General features: G+C 34.6%; 1 protein-coding gene across 6 annotated transcripts in view; it reads left to right on the top strand.

Annotated features, from left to right (window-relative positions):
- U2SURP (U2 snRNP associated SURP domain containing) overlaps positions 1-17,252 on the top strand; it is a 49,615-nt gene that overhangs the window by 5,390 nt on the left and 26,973 nt on the right. For 2 of the 6 annotated variants that reach the window (XM_026018587.2, XM_072727070.1), the window contains exons 2-12: positions 4,845-4,889; positions 6,384-6,515; positions 9,027-9,125; positions 10,909-11,023; positions 11,482-11,615; positions 14,380-14,447; positions 15,022-15,116; positions 15,201-15,233; positions 15,328-15,410; positions 16,398-16,563; positions 16,964-17,175. In XM_026018587.2, coding sequence (XP_025874372.2) covers positions 4,845-4,889; positions 6,384-6,515; positions 9,027-9,125; positions 10,909-11,023; positions 11,482-11,615; positions 14,380-14,447; positions 15,022-15,116; positions 15,201-15,233; positions 15,328-15,410; positions 16,398-16,563; positions 16,964-17,175 — 1,182 coding nt within the window. Of the gene's footprint in view, positions 1-4,844; positions 4,890-4,949; positions 5,047-6,383; positions 6,516-9,026; positions 9,126-10,908; positions 11,024-11,481; positions 11,616-14,379; positions 14,448-15,021; positions 15,117-15,200; positions 15,237-15,327; positions 15,411-16,397; positions 16,564-16,963; positions 17,176-17,252 lie in introns of all 6 variants that reach the window. The other 4 variants (XM_026018586.2, XM_072727069.1, XM_072727067.1 and 1 more) reach the window with 3 other exon arrangements.

Genomic DNA, 17,252 nt, shown 5'->3' on the forward strand with positions numbered 1-17,252 from the left:
TGCAGGGAGCCTGATGTCGGACTCGATCCTGGGTCTGCAGGATCAGGCCCTGGCCTGAAGGTGGCGCTAAACCGCTGAGCCACCCGGGCTGCCCAGCAAAGTCCTTTAGGAAAGAATTCTTGGAACATACTTTAAAATGATTTGGGAGTGAGGAGGATCAGTGTGAAGTTTGTTGCAGTGCTCCTGATAAATATTGAGGATTGTTTCAGAAATCTCACTTCAGATCTTCTCTGAGAAGCTTTTCCTAACATCTTCCCTACCCCCATTAAGATTTGCCTGCTACCTCTGCTCTAGTGGCCATTGTTTTACTTTACTTGTTTAAAAAATACTTATATTGGCTTTATTTATAAACAGAGCTAGAAACAGTCTAATGTTTATTGACAGGGAGAAAGAAAAACAAACAATGGAATACTTAGAAAATGGTGTGATCATACAATCGTATATTACTGAGCAATACAAAATAGTGAACTCGTAAAACTCAACAAGAATGAAACTTGAAGCATAGTGATTTAATGATTGAGCAATAGAAGCCAGACTCAAAAGAGTAAATAATGTATAATTCCATTCATACGAAGTCTGAGAACCAGCAAAACTAATGTATAGAGATAGAAGTAAGAAAATGGTTGCCTAGAGAGAATGGAAGAAGAGAATCAATTGGAAAGAGGCAGGAGGGGACTTTCTGGGGGTCATGAAAATGTTCTATTTCTTGTTTTGGATGGTAGTTACACTAGTGTACACAACTTCCAAAACTCCTGAAACTGAACACCAAGATCTGTGCATTTTATTGTATGTTAATAATGCTATAATAAAAAACGAAAATGAAGATCACAGGGTTTTATTTATTGCTTTTTTGACTCAATATTACATTATGAGTGTTTTCTTATGTCCTCCAGTACTTTTTGAAATAATGTTTTGATGGCTACTTATTGTTTCATTATATAAATATATTAAAATTGAATTTATAATTATTAAGATTAATCCCAAATTTTATAAAAAGCACTGATGAATTTTCTTTTATCTCTTAGTATCTTGTTTTGTGTCCATTTGTTATTATGGGAACATTAATCTGGTGTTAGCAATGAGGATTAAGGGTCTTTCATCATCAGATGTTTCCTGCTGGACCTCCTTCCTCCCTTCCTCCCATCTTTCCTTCCTCTCCCCTTCTCCTCTCTCTCCTTCTTCCTTTCTCTTTTTTCTTTCTTTCTCCCTCCTCCCTACTTCCTGCCTACTGTATTTTACCCTGCCTACTGTATCTTACCCAGCTTTTTATTTGGAAAAAATTCAGTTCTACAGAAAAATCACATGAAAGCAGAGTATAATGAATACCTTGTATATTCTTCACCTAGGTTCCCCAGTTCTTAACGACTCTTTCTTTTATTAGCTCCTAAAGGCAGGGGGGTATGTCTTATTTTACTAATATAAGGCATAGTACTAGTAAGTGGTTGAATTAAGGGAAGATCTGGACCACAATTGTGTCTTTAGAAAGAAAAATAAGAGTCCCTTTAGAAGAGCTGTATTAGGGGCCTGATGAACAGAATTTGACTCACGTGATTGTGAGGGGATGAAGGGAGTCCAGGATGATCCTCTGTTATAATTGTTGCTGGCTAACACTGAGTGGTTACTGTGTGCTAGACACAGTTTTAAGTGCTTTAGTTTTTGTTGTTCACAACAATCCTATGAGGCAGGGTGCTATTCAGCTTTATAAATGGAGGAACTAGGGCCAAGGTTACAAAACTGGTAAGTGCTAAAACCAGGAAGTCTAATTCCAGAATCTGTCCTCTTAAAAACATTTTACTCCTTCCATATTATGAGTGATTGAGAGATATAATCCAGTATCAGAAATAAGATCAATAGGAGAAGCTAATTTGGAAGGAATTTTAAATATATTGAGTTTGAGGAGCTAGGAGACATTTGGGTGAAGATGTCCAGGAGGTAGTTTGACAACAGATTGGAACCCAGGAGAGGGACTAAGGTTGAAAATAAAGAATTAGAAGTCATCTCAGTACAATAAAGGTTTGATATGCTTCCTATAGGAAAGTGTTAAACTTGTGGAGATATAAGTGATGCTTTAGAGTATAAGAGGAAAAAAAGACATTTTAGGAGTCAGTAATGGGAATGGAAAGCTGATGATGGAGAATGGCAGTTTTGGAGGAATGTTCTTACGGCTAGGTTGCTAATTAGAAAAAAAATTTTACTATCAGCCACCAACATACAGGGCCGTTAATAGTGTAGTTGGCTTTACCTTTCCTTAGCAATCATGAGAATGATCCATTTTTCTTTTGGATTCTTTTGCCATCCTTCACCACATCTGCATTATCTGCTTTCTCTGTCCTGAGGTAACTTTGTTATATGTCTGCTGCCTTATTGCTTTCAGTTTTCCTTATTCTCCTCATTCATTTCTTGCTTTTGGGTCTTTTTATATGGATGAAAAATTGTGCACTAGACTTCAGAAGATCTGTAAGCATCATTAATATGTTGTTCTTCAATTAAAAAATATATAAACCAAACCAAGGTAAATAATATAGTCAGTTCTAGGTTCGGGAGAGGGAGAGACTCAGCTTCTGAAGTAACATTACATTTACTGTTTATTTGGACCGCTAGCTTTAAAAGTTGATTATTTTGAAAATTTTATTAACTATTTGCATCTAACTCTTAAGCCTAAAGAAGTTCCATTCTGAATGCTGTGCAGTTATAGCTGCATATGAGTGGAAATGTCTGGTTTGCGGTAAATGTGACCATGCCATCTTAGGTTAATTGAAATCAGCTGATGCCTCTTCATAAGCCATGTTGTTATTTTTAAATCTTAGAAATGGTGCTTTGGATGTGGTGGCATAGAAGATTAAAGAAAGAAAGGCTAGCACTACTTAGCTGCTCTTGCATGCTTATTCTTCTGGGAGAACTTTAGAATTATTTTTGGCAACCCTTATGCCCCTTGCAAAGATTTTCCTTTTGGTATCAAGTTGTTGAATGAAATTGCATTAAGTGTGTAAATAAGTTTGGGTATAATTGACATTGTCTTAATAATGGGTTTTCCCATCCAGGAATATGATGAATCTTTTCACAAGGTGACTTGAATAACTGAATCCTTCTATATAGTTGGTCTTTTCTTCAGTCAGGTTGTATACATTTCTTTTGCTGGTTTCTAGGTGTTTTACACTTTTGGTGACTCTTGTAATTCGGATATTATTTTTGTTACCTAGCAGGTTGATACTAGTATATTGGCAAGCAGTTGATTTTTTTCTCATGTTAGCATCTTGACTGATTTTTTTTTTCTTTTCTGAGAATAGTTACTCTCTTGGATTTTGCAAATGGACACATTGCAAACTGCATTTCAAAGTGTGTTTCAGAGAATTAAATTTATTAAAAATTTCTTCTTCTATACCGTCTTGCCTTTTAAGAAACGTTAGATGGGAGAAGAAAGTAAGGAAGGACACAATTAAGTCGGAGATAAATGGATAGAAAAGACAGTGATGGAAGATATCTCAGTGCTTGGTTGTCTTGGGCTTATTTTGCTTAGGGCCCAGCACAGTAGAGTTCAGAGGAACAAATCGATTCAGTTGTGAAAATCTGAACAGATGTTATTACCTTAAGTTTAGAGAAGGTAAGTAAAGCAATACCATGTAGACTTATATGGGTTTTACTGTATTTGCACTTTCATATGTCATACAAATCTTCAATTTTCTCTTAAAAATTAATATAATGCCTTGTGCATTTTTTTTGAAATCTAAAACTCGGTACTAGGGTCTGATATTTGTGGTGTCAAGATTCTTGGTTTCACTTTTAACATTTGGCTATACATAAAAATAAGTAAAATCTCACTACCCAGTACCTTGCAAAATAAAAACTGTGAGTTAAATTCTGGGATTCCAAGTAAAAATGTCAGACAGATACCACATGTTATTTAGTTAATGGTCTTACAACTTGGCTTCTTTGTATAGTGAAAAAAATACTGGATGTCATATGTAATTTGATCTGTAGATCAATTAAGAAAAAATAAGATGAAATTTTAACAGTTGACATTGTTGCAATGTGCCATTATTTGAAGACTAATCTCTTTCAGTGCAACAGTCAGCAGTAGTGGCATGCTGAATTAGAAGCAGCCCCCTAAAACAAGTTGTAAATTGTGGCCAGCTGTGGATTTGATAACAGGGTTTTCTTTTCTTTTCTTTTTTTTTAAGATTTAATTAATTAATTTGACAGAGCACAAGTAGGCAGAGTGGCAGAGCGCCTGATGCAGAGCTGGATCCTAGGACCCTGGGATTATGATCTGAGCTGAAGGCAGATGCTCAACTGACTGAACCACCCAGGCACCCCTAGGGTTTTCTTTTTATTGAACTATTTCTGCAGTGACATTTATACCTTTTACATTAAAGGCTTATATGTGAATTTTCTTGTTACTAAAATCATCTTTTATATGATTGGGTAGGTGGAGGAAGGAGGGGAAGTTTCTTTGCTGCATAGCAAGAAGTTGCTGCTGTCAGTGTTGTGGCAGTAAACAGTGTATCTTATGATTCGGGAAGAGCTTTTGCACAAAAATTCTGTTGTAAAAGTAATGGTTAGGTTTCCAGTCTACGGTTTAAAAGTTTTATGCCTGAAATATATTCTGCTCTCATTTTTACCATATTTTGGCAATATGTATTCTGAATTTTACAGAATTGACTTATACATGTATTATGGATCTCAACCTTTTTGTAAGTCTTAGATTTCCTTTGTTTGGTTTTATTAGGTGAGTAGAAATTGCTACAAGTTTGGGGAGATTAAGTCTGTATAACTTGAGACATACCTGCTTTGTTAACATAATACATTTTCAGATCATTTAAATACTGACTTCTTAATAATTGCAGACCAGATCATCAGATGTTCATTCATCTGGATCTTCAGATGCACATGTGAGTATAAAAGGCAATCTTTGTCTTTTTTCTCTTTCTTTTTTTTTTTTTTTTTTAAAGGCATTTATTTAAGTAATCTCTACACCCAGTGTGGTTCTCAAACTCATGTCCCTCAGATCAAGAGGTTCATTCATGATCCATGGACTGAGACAGCCAGGTAGCCCTCGTCTTTTTTTCTTTAACATTTAATTTCTTTCTCTGTCTATTCCTATATTTATGATTTTACTTGATAAATAAATATTATTATATTGTATGTGTCTATTTTCTGTCATGTTTTTTAGCTAGGTGCTCTCTTTTTTTACGTGTTCTTTTTGCATAAGTTGGCCCCCTCAGACCATGTTAGAAACCAAGTATGTATCTTTATATTTTTATTGTGCTTATAAAGTTCTGCACATTTACAACTGTGTATACTTGTACATTGGCTATGGTTTGCATTATCCACACTTGTTCTTTTTTCACTGCACGGTGTACCTGTTGGAAGTCCCTGTAAGTCAACAGTTAAAGCTCTACTGTAGTCTTTCTGCTGGCATTATGATATTCCATAGGGGGAGGTACAAATGATTTTTTAAGCTGTTTCTCTATTGATGGGCATATGTTTGTTGTTTAAAGCTCTTTGACATTTTGAATAATTCTTCAGTAGACATTTCCTTTACATGTTATTACAACAGTGCGCAAAGTATGGTTTTGAGACCCTTCGGGGTTACTGAGAATCTTTTCATGGGCTTTGTGAGTTCAACTGTTTTTTAATAATACAAAGATATTTGCCTTTTTTTTTTTTTATCATGTTGACATTTGCATTAATGACACAAAAGTAATTGATGGGTAAACTGTTGGCATCTAACATGAATTAAGCCAGTGTTGTCAAAATGTACTAGCAGTCCTTGTATTCTTCCCAATGTGGCACAATAAAAGTAAAAGTATGCTAGTTTCACTTAAGAATGTTCTTGATGAAGCAGTAAAAATTATTAATATTAAATTTTTTCCTTGTGTATGGGTCTTTTTTATGTTTTATGTGAAGCAGTAAAAATTATTAATATTAAATTTTTTCCTTGTGTATGGGTCTTTTTTATGTTTTATGTGATTAAGTGGAAAGTATAAGGCACTACCTCTTCTCATGATGTTTGCCTTGAGGAAAGGTACTTGTTGGATTGCGTAAGTTGAAAATTGAAAACTGGCTCCTTTTTTAATGGAACATCATTTTTACTTGACGGAACACCTAAGCTGTGGTTAATCAGACGTGGGCGTTTCCTCTTGAAAATGAAGGAAACAGACTTGTTACTTCAAAGAAAATTGTTACATCAAATTTGAGCTTTCAGGTACAAGTTAGAATTACAGAAAACTCCCTGTATTGAAGGACTTTTCTGATGAAATCAGTGATTTTAAGGGATGAGAGTTTTGATAGTCTGTAGTGAAATTTGTCACTATTTGTACATTTGGGTGGTTTGTAGTTGTCTGCATATGGGATTGGAAAAACTTGTTTTACTTTTCTTGAAGATGGATGCATCTGGACCCTCGGATAGTGACATGCCAAGTCGGACACGACCTAAGAGCCCAAGAAAACATAATTATAGGAATGAGAGTGCCCGTGAAAGCCTTTGTGATTCTCCTCATCAAAATCTTTCAAGAGTAAGTGTTGATAAAGATAAGAAAGGATTAATGAGTTTAATTTGTCCTTGATCAAATTTAATGGTTGAATATTTTGGTTTTGTACTGGTTCTTTTATCATGTACTATTTGAAAACATTCTTTGTTGTATTTGAGTTAATGATAAGGTCATGGAAGGAAAAAAATTTTTTAGCTTATATGTGAGATAGATTTCATTTAAAATTTAAAAAGTTATTTAAGAAACCAAGAAGTGTTTTTGGATATAAAATGCTTAATGGTTACGTTCATTATTCCTCCCTTATACCAAACATTGAACCAAGTACCAAATGCCAGTCACTGGAAATAAATAGATGATTAAAATGCAGTTTTTGCTTTTAAAGAGATTATAGTCTCACCATGGGAAGTAAATAGGAGCAGGTACTATTTACTCTGGTTAGTGTAGTGCCCAGGGCAGTATGAGAACCCAAAGAAGGAGCTTCTTTACTACGTGTATCTGCAAAGCGTTCTCATGCTCTTTTAGTCTTTTTTGTTTCATATAATTTTTCATGTAATTAAATTTGGGGAATGAATAAAAATTAAAATTTTTTTGTTTAAAGATTTTATTTATTCATGAGAGACACAGAGGGAGAGGCAGAGACATAGACAGAGGGAGAGGCAGGCTCTTCGCAGGGAGCCTGATGTGGGACTCGATCCTGATCCCAGGATCAGGATCACTCCGTGAGCCAAAGGCAGCCGCTCAACCACTGAGCCACCCAGGCGTCCCAGAAATTAAATTTGGAAATAAAATGGAAGTAGTCCTCACCAGCCAGTATTAACATTGATAACACTTAATTTTTATTGTTTAATATTTCTTAGCATAAAAATATATTTTTACTTTGGTAAGATCTATTTTATGGGAATATATTTTAAAATATTCTATTTTCAGTTCTAATTTTTTTTTAATTTTAGCAAAAGTTCTGTGAAACTTCCTGATGGATGATTATATTTCTTGGTGTAAACATTCCATAATTTCCATAATCATTTTTCTCTTGGGTGTTTAAGTTTAGCTCTTAGGATATAAGTAGAATTTGAACCCCTCCAATTTTGTTTTGTAAAATTATGTTTTTCATTGAATTTATGTGTAATTTTGCCATCTTTAAAGAAATTTAAAGATTTTATTTTATTCATGAGAGACACACACACACACACACACACACAGAGGCAGAGACACAGGCAGAAGGAGAAGCAGGCTCCATGCAGGGAGTCTGATGTGGGACTTGCTCCCGGGTCTCCAGGATCATGCCCTGGGCTGAAGGTGGCGGTAAACCACTGAGTCACCTGGGCTGCCCTCTTTAAAGTTTTAAAGTTAAAACCACAGATGCTGAATGGTGGTCAAACATTTTTCTTTCTACTTTGGGAAAAAATGTACTTTGAATCTGTTCCTGAAACCTCATTTCAACTTTTGGGTTATAAATTTTTATTTTTTCAAAGTGATTTTAATGTAACTTTAAAATAATTGATAGCAATATTACTCTTCTGTTTCTCTCAAGGGCAAGCCTGTTTAGTAACCAGGGGATTAATAAAGTCTAAATTTTAATTAGTTAAATTAAATTTTGGTGGGCAAGAGTAAAACTTGCCGACCTCAATTACAGATTAACATTTTAGGTTGTATTTAACAGACATTACTTTCTTTAAGGTTATGAATCAAAATCTAACATTTAAATGAATAACTGAACAATTAAAGATCTATACATGATTTTACTTCTGCTGAAACCTGAAATACAGTTATAATGTTCATAAACATCAGTATTACTGATGAAAAATGAGTTAATCTGCTGAATTATAAAAGGAAGTGATGTGATTTGTAGGACCTGAAGTGAAGGTTATAGATGGTATTTAGATTCCTGCTACTGAACTTTGGAAATATATGCTGCCTCTTCCCTATTTGAATGTCTGTTTTCCATCACTGCTTTTTTTGCCTGGAACCATCTGTACTTTTTCTCAAGTGCTTTTATTCTTGCTGTGGGCAAGTAGGTTGAATGAGTTCTAAGCCTTTAGCATCTCTTTCTCTTTTTTTTTTTTTTTTAAAGATTTATTTATTTATTTATGATAGAGAAAGAGAGAGGCAGAGACACAGGAGGAGGGAGAAGCAGGCTCCATGCCAGGAGCCCGACGTGGGACTCGATCCCGGGACTCCAGGATCGCGCCCTGGGCCAAAAGCAGGCGCTAAACAGCTGAGCCACAGCCACCCAGGGATCCCCGCCCCCCCTCTTTTTTTTTTTTACCTTTTTTAAAGAAAATGGCTTTTGTATGTTATTAACCTTTAGCTAGCAAATGAAGACATTCTTTAAGAAATACTTACATGAGAATCAAGCCCAAGGTAGGCACTTCAGAATATCTTAAGAATGCTTAAGAATAGCCTCAGCTTTTCTGTTTTACTGTGAAATTTCTTTTTAAAAGTCCTCTAATCTGAAGAGTTGGTTACCAGTTAGTTGAGTTATAGATAGCATTAAGAATGTGTGTGTAAAGGTATGCTTTTTACTTCTTTTTATAGCCTCTTCTCGAAAACAAACTTAAAGCATTCAGTATTGGAAAAATGAGTACAGCTAAGCGAACGTTAAGTAAGAAGGAACAAGAAGAGTTAAAGAAAAAGGTAATGTTTATATTTTGAGTTATCCTTGGAAATGGTGTCAAAGTAAGGCAGGGGGTGTAGAGAAATACTTTTCAAAGATTCTTGACCCGAGGTATTCTCAGCTCCCACCACCAAGTCAACTCTGTAACACAAGGTATGTTTAGAAGAGTCCTGTTTGTATCCCTGTCCCCTCCACGGTTTCTTCTGTGTAAGACTTGGTTATTTTCTGGTCTATTCTTTTTGATAAGCAAGTGTGTGTAAAAATATATTGTATTCCTTTTTCTCAGATGATCAGTAATATGTTATATACAGTGTACTTTTCTCCATCTTGCTTTTTTCACTTAACGTTGTATCTCAGAGATTACTGCAGGTATAATTGAAATGTTCCTTTGTTTTTTTAAATAGCTGTGTAGAGACATACAGTACTTATTTACTAATACTCTGTTGGGCATTTTTGTTTTGGTCTTTTGCCATTACAAATAATGCTATTAATGGATAGTGTTATGCATATAGTTTCTTTGTTAGTTTATTTGGGATATATACCTGTAAGTGAGATTACTGGGTTGAGTGGTAAATGCATAAATGTAGCTCTGTTGAATATTGACAAATTGCTCTCTATAAAGCCAGGGCCATTTTCCATCTACTCTCAGTAATGTATGAGAGGTTGTTTCCCTATAGCCTTACCAACCGAGGATGTTTTTAAAGTTTTGCCAGTTGGCTCAGTAAAAAATAGTATCTCAATGTAGTTTTAAATTTACATTTCTCTTGTAAGTAAGGTTGAACAGCTTTTGTGTTTCTGTGAGCTAGCTGTCTGCGTATATCTAACCCAGTCTTTCTAGAAATTATTGGGTTATCTCTGTTTTTAGAAACTTTGTATATTAAATATATTAACACTTGGTCTATGACACAAGGTGCAGTGTTTTTTCCCAGTCTGTCGATTGTCTTTTTATTTTGCTTCTTGTGTTTTTTTTCCATGCAGAAATTGTTTATTATATATCTTTCCTTAAGATTTCTAGTTTTCAGTGTTTTTCTTTCTTGGAGCTTGTAAAAAAATTTCCTCATGTTTTTTTGTAATACTTTAATAGTTTCACTTAAAAAAAAGTTAAATCTGGTTCATTTGCAGTTTTTCCTTGGTATATGATGTGGAGAACTGGTTCATTTTTATTTTTATTTTTTCAAATAGTTATCAAGTTATCCCAACATCATTGAAAAGTTGATCTATTCTCCATTGATTTGTGAGATGCTCCTTTTATTGAATACTAAATTTCCTAGTGTTATTGGACTTACCTCTCTATTTTCTGTTTTGTTCCATTGGCCTTTTATGCATACATGTTTTGGGTACATTGTGAAGAATTATAATTGAAATTGTCCAGGTTCTTTTTGAGCTTTTTTCCTAATGCCAACTGTGGGGTCATTGCTGCTTCAACCTTTAATACTTACATCTTTCATGGTTTCTGAGGGAAATCTTTATAATAACTCAATTGTCATGCTTTGGAAATGTCAAAAACATGGAGTTACATGTTTTATATGGTTAGTTGTCATACAGTTTGACTTTTGATGTCTCTAAACAAATTTACTTACTGGGTCCTTTACTGGTTTCATAAATTGCCAGTAGAGGATCAAAGTCTCCCTTAGTTTCAGTGTTAATTTGTATCTAATATCTACTAAACATTAGATATTATTACCTATTAGGTTTTCCTAGTGAAGGGAAAGGTTTTATTTACATTATTCCCTAATGAGTTTCACCCCGTGTACAATAGTAATTTTCATCTTAAGTGATATTAATATCTTCATGTGTATTTAGGAAGATGAAAAGGCAGCTGCTGAGATTTATGAAGAATTTCTTGCTGCTTTTGAAGGAAGTGATGGTAATAAAGTGAAGACATTTGTGCGTGGAGGTGTGGTTAATGCGGCTAAAGGTTAGTGTCAATATTATAATCCTTAAACAAAACCAAAAATTCTTGGTAGAATGACTGTAGGCAATTATGAAAGATGTTTGGTGTCTTTTGAATTTCACATTTCTTTTTTATCAGCACCCTCTAGTGTTGATATTACTCATTAATTAGCAGAATAAATGTCCAGATGTGGATTAATGCGAAATTGGAGCCAGATAAGTTTTAAAAATATTTAGTACCTTTCAGTGTTGAATATAGCAGAGCACTTTGCAAAAATTTTAATATATTTCATAGCTTTACTATAAAATGATTAAATTAGTATTTTTGAGAGCAAGGTGGTAGGTAATGTGAATTTAATTTCATATTATATTAGTGCTAAAAGCATTTTACTAATTTCTGTTCATTTTCAAATAAAAAATAATACTCCAAATAATAAATTATTTTTGAAAATTAGTTTTGAAACTTAGTGTTTTAAATTTCAGAAGAACATGAAACAGATGAAAAAAGAGGTAAAATTTATAAACCATCTTCAAGATTTGCAGATCAAAAAAATCCTCCAAATCAGTCATCCAATGAAAGACCACCGTCTCTTCTTGTGATAGAAACCAAAAAACCTGTAAGTCATAATTAAATAACTGACTATTTATGTTCAGAGATCATACTGCCAATGATATTTCAGTACTTCCACTGTAAGCAGGACTTTGGTTTCTTGTTTTTAATTATTTTGGGAGTAGATGTTGAGTTTTGGTGTTTAATCTTCCTAGAGAAGAGTTCATAAATTAGAGTAGGGCATGTAGGCAATATTCTTCTTAATGTTCTTTGAGCAGTGAACCTTTGGTGTTATACTAAGAGTATACTGCAAGTAAAATGTTGACTATAGGTATAAAATAACGGCATTGTCTTTTTAAGGAATTCTGAACTGAAATAATACCAACATGTGTAGTGGCAGTTACCTTCGAAGACTTATACGTATTCCAATAATGTATCTTTAGCCTAGGCACATTTTTGAAATGTATTTGGAATTACTATGAGCTAGTGGCACTTTCTTTTAAATATTCTCAGTGTTAGAAGATTTTTTATTTTTTGATGGTGGGATTTTTCATGGGGGTCAGAAGATAGATGTGGGTCATGTCATTTGGAGCCTCACTGGTGAAGGAATATGATTACATTGAATGATAAGATTCACTTCTCTTGTGTGACTTGGAAAATAGCTCTGAAAGCAATGGAAAAAAAAAAACAGTTTTATTGAGATGTAATTCACATTACTGTTTAAAGTATACAGTTATTTTTTAAAGTGTACTCACAGTTGTGCAACAATCACTAATCTCTAATTTCAATACATTTTTATTTCCCCAGAAAGAAACCTTATACCTATTTTTAGTCATCCCTTACCCCTGGCAGACACTAATCTACTTTTTGTCTGTATGAAATTTGCCTGTTTGAGACATTTCATGCAGATGGAATCATACAACATGTGGCTTTTTGTTTCTGGCTTCTTTACTTAGCATAATATTTCAAGGTCCATCTGTATTCTGGCACATTAGTACTTCATTCTTTTTTATAGTTGAATAATACTCTGTTTTATGGATATAGCACATACTGTTTATCTGTGTATCACTTGACATTTGGGTTTTCTCTACTTTTTTGCCATTATGGGTAATGTTGCTATAAACGTTTGTACGTAGGCTTTTTTTTGTGGACCTGTGTATTCAGTTCTTATATACCTAGGAGTGGAATTGCTAGGTCATATGGTAATTAATTTGTTTAACCTTTTAAGAAACTGCCAAAACTTTTTCAAATTAGCTATACCATTTTACAGTCTCATCAGCGTCATATGAGTGTTCTAATTTTTATACATCTTTACCAACACTTGTTAAAATTCTCTATTTTTAAAATTTTAGTCATCTCAATGAGTGTGAAGTTGTACCTAATTGTGGCTTTGTTTTGCACTTCCCTAATGATGTTGAGCATCTTTTTATATGTTTATCATCCATTTGTAGTCTTCTGTGGAGAAATGTCTTTCAGATCCTTGACCCATTTTTTAATTGGGCGATTTGTTGTCTTTTTATTATTAAGCTGTAAAAGTATTATATGCTTCCTGAAGTCAAGTCTTTTATCAGCTATTTGATTTGCACACGTTTTCTCCCATTCTGTGATTTGTCTTTGTCCTTTATTGATAGTGTCATTTGAAGCACAAAAGTTGTTTTTTTTTTTTTTTAAGATTTTATTTATTTATTCATGATAGACACAGAGGGAGGGTGGTGGGCAGAGACACAGGCAGAGAGAGAAGCAGGCTCCATGCAGGAAGCCTGACGCAGGATTCAATCCTGGGACTCCAGGATCACGCTGTGGGCCAAAGGCAGGCCCACCCAGGGCCACCCAGGGTGGCCACCAAGCCACCCTGAAGCACAAAAGTTTTTAATTGTGATGAAAGTGAGTTTATCAGTTTTTTTTTATGTCACTTGTGCTTTTAATGTCATATCTAAGAAACTATTGCCTCAAAATCCTGAAGATTTATTGCTGTGTTTTTCTCTTTGAGTTTTATAGTTTTAGTGCTTAAATTTAGGTATTTGAGCCATTTGAGTTAATCTTTGCGTGTGGTGAGAAGAAGAGTTCCAACCCCAGTTTCTTCTTGCATGTGGATATTCGATGGTTCTCACACTATTTGTGAAAATAGGCTATTTCTTCCCCCTTAAATTATTTTGGCACTTTTAAGAGAGCGATTTCAGAAGCAGTTTTATTTATTTATTTTTAGATTTTTAAAGAAGATTTTATTTATTCACGAAAGACAAAGAAAGAGGCAAAGATATAGGCAGAGAGAGAAGCAGGCTCCCTGTGGGAAGCCTGATATGGGACTCAATCCCGGGACTCTGGGATCAGGACCTGAGCTGAAGGCAGATGTTCCACCGCTGAGCCACCCAGGTGCCCCTCAAAAGTAGTTTTTAAAGAGGAATTCCAAAGATGTTACTGATTCTTTGAATAATTCATAGTCCTCTTAAGGTGACTGTTTTGAAGAGCATATTTTTGGTAGTTGCTCATGGTGGTTACTTGGCAGTTCAATTCCTTTATGTTCATTAGTTTTGCCCCCTGATTCCCTCTAACAATATTCAGGCCTAAGTATCACAGGCTTTGGGGAGATAAAGTTTGTGGCTGCTTTACTTTAATACTGCTGCATGTCATTTTCTTTAATTGCTTTAATAATCAAATTGTTAAATTCTTAGTTCGAGAGAACAGGAAGGAAATGTAGTGATAGTGAGAACAGAAGCATTCTGAACATAATTGGCACTAAAATAAAAATTATTTAAAATGATCTGATTATTGAACCATTAGTTTTGTTTAACCATTTTTGTTTGAAGTATAACTTGTCATATCCTTCATAGCCACTGAAGAAAGGGGAGAAAGAAAAGAAAAAAAGCAATTTGGAACTCTTCAAAGAAGAATTGAAACAGTAAGTTTTATAGTATGGAGAATGGTTATCATAGGTATATTGAGCCGATACTTAGAGAAGCAGGTATGGAGAATTTAGTGTACCAGTTAGCTATCACTAACTCCCTTACCTATGGTGAAGTTGCTTTAGATATTAGTGATTTTTTTAGGGTGTATTTGAAAATGTATTAGCATGTCATCCAGCATCTAGATTGGTAGCAAAATATGGATGCAATTCAATTGATTTATCTAATGTCCGGAGTCCTGTTTGCAGTGGAAACAATGTAGTCACTGAGGTAGGGGTGAGGAGTGAGCAAACTTAACCAAGAAAGGACAGATTCAGTGGTTTTAATGTTGAATTTGCTCCTCACCTTAGAAGTGGGTTTTGTATTCTAATGCCTGCATGACATATCAGAAATTTGCTCATGACTAATAGCTGAGGGACTTTCTTTCTAATCTTGGTTGTTAGTGCTGGCATTTAATTACTTACAATATTTCAAGTTATATGAACATGGTACCTGGATAACTTATATTCTTAATAACTGTGAATGAACAACTTTTGGCTCATTATTAGTGATAACAAATGTTTTCAACAGAATTCAGGAAGAGCGTGATGAGAGACATAAGACAAAAGGCAGGTTAAGCCGATTTGAGCCTCCTCAGTCAGATTCTGATGGTCAGCGTCGTTCCAGTAAGTGGCATTTATTTTAATGTTTATGTTTGTGATTAACTATTCTAAAAAACTAAGAACTGTTTTCTTTTCCTTCCTTTAAAGTGGATGCGCCTTCCAGAAGAAATAGATCATCTGGTGGTAATACAGTTTTTTGCTTTTTTAATTAATAGAAATTGTCCAAATTTTGTATTTTGCAGGTTATAATTTTTTTTTCCCCTCTTTGTCCTAGTTCTTGATGATTATGCACCTGGCTCACATGATGTAGGAGATCCAAGCACTACTAATTTATATCTTGGAAACATTAATCCACAGGTAATATTAGAAAAGTTAGATGAACGTTGGCTCATATTTTTTATAATTATGGAAGAAAACTGCCTTGTCAATCAAAAAATAAAATCAAGCACCTGAAGTAAGCAGACTTGATGGAACTTCAGAAACTATAGAAGTCTCTAAAATTATCTTATAAAATTGAGGCTTATTGATATGGCTGAACTGTCTTGCCACAGTTTTTAAGAGCTTATCTCGTCTTTCTCTGACTAGACTATCTGAATTTGAAATGTTTTACTGTGTACTGATTTTTTTTTATTTATCAAATCATGATCTGTGGTGGACAGTGCTCTTTTGAGACTACCTTCTTATGCATAGCTTGCTTCCTTAATGATATCCTTTTTCTTTTTTCTTTTCATGATAGCAAACTAGTAATTTGTGCTTCTTCTTAATTCTTTTCCTCACTTCAGTGTTACTTGTGTTATGAGGAATGTAGTGGTAGTTATACATAATATGCTCTTTTAAAAAATTAAGTATGTTTTGGACCTCATTGTGTATTTACTATTTTCTCTTTTCTCTCTTCGTGATAATGTTGGGTATTGGAAAAAGAGAAAGTGATCAGATCTTTTTTTTACTTTCATTACCAACATATATTTTTTACTTGTCTTAAATGTGATAATCACTGTTGCCTGATAAACGTTGCTAAATGCATAAACAAACCAGTGCCGAAGAACAGCTTATTTTAAATATGCAGGATCTCAAAAGGAACAGGAGGAGAGCTAGATAGAGGTGTACTTTTGATTTATTTAGCCACCAAGCCTCCTCACCCTGAACACTTGTGTTTCTGGTATGAAAAGATTTGTGAATGTCACCTGAGGGCAAGATTTTACTGTCTAGAGATCCTGGTGCTTCAGTGGAAAATTGTAGCATTGATATGTCTCACTGTTCATTTTGTAAAAATTTGCTTGCTTTTGGATAGAATTTCCCCCTTTTATTTGCATACCAAAAAACCCCTCATATGCTTTTTAATAGATGAATGAAGAAATGCTTTGTCAAGAATTTGGAAGATTTGGACCCTTAGCCAGTGTGAAAATTATGTGGCCTAGAACTGATGAAGAAAGAGCAAGAGAGAGAAATTGTGGCTTTGTGGCCTTTATGAATAGAAGAGATGCTGAAAGAGCTTTAAAAAATTTAAATGGTAAGAAAGTTTTTATTGTCTACTATAGAATTCACTTTTTTTCCTGGCTCTGAAAAGTATTTATAAAAACTCAGGGTGGGGGGCAGGGGGGGCAGCCTTGGTGGCTCAGCAGTTTAGTGCCAGCCCAGGATGTGATTCTGGAGACGCGGGATCGAGTCCCATGTTGGGCTCCCTGCATGGAGCCTACTTCTCCCTCTGCCCCCACCCCCCCCCTCTCCCTCTCCCTCTCTCTGTGTCTCTCATGAATGAATAAATAAAATCTTTAAAACAAACAAACAAAACACCTCTAGTGGGAAAATGGACCAGAACTGGAAAGGTTAAACATGAAAAATAATTCAAATTAACAGAATTTTTTTCTTTTGAGAGTTAACCAGGGTGACCTTTCTTTTCTTTTTTGTAGGAAAGATGATTATGTCTTTTGAAATGAAGTTAGGTTGGGGTAAAGCTGTGCCTATTCCTCCACATCCAATATACATTCCGCCTTCTATGATGGAACATACACTTCCCCCACCTCCATCAGGACTGCCTTTTAATGCGCAGCCTAGAGAGAGGTTAAAAAACCCCAATGCTCCAATGTTACCGCCACCTAAAAACAAGGAGGATTTTGAGAAGGTAATTTAAAAAATGTACATAGGGCCGCATCTTAATTTGTAAATACTAAATCTGTGGTAGTCTTTCTTTTCAATAAT

The sequence above is a fragment of the Vulpes vulpes genome, chromosome 11 (genome assembly GCF_048418805.1).
Source record: "Vulpes vulpes isolate BD-2025 chromosome 11, VulVul3, whole genome shotgun sequence".
Taxonomy (NCBI): domain Eukaryota; kingdom Metazoa; phylum Chordata; class Mammalia; order Carnivora; family Canidae; genus Vulpes; species Vulpes vulpes.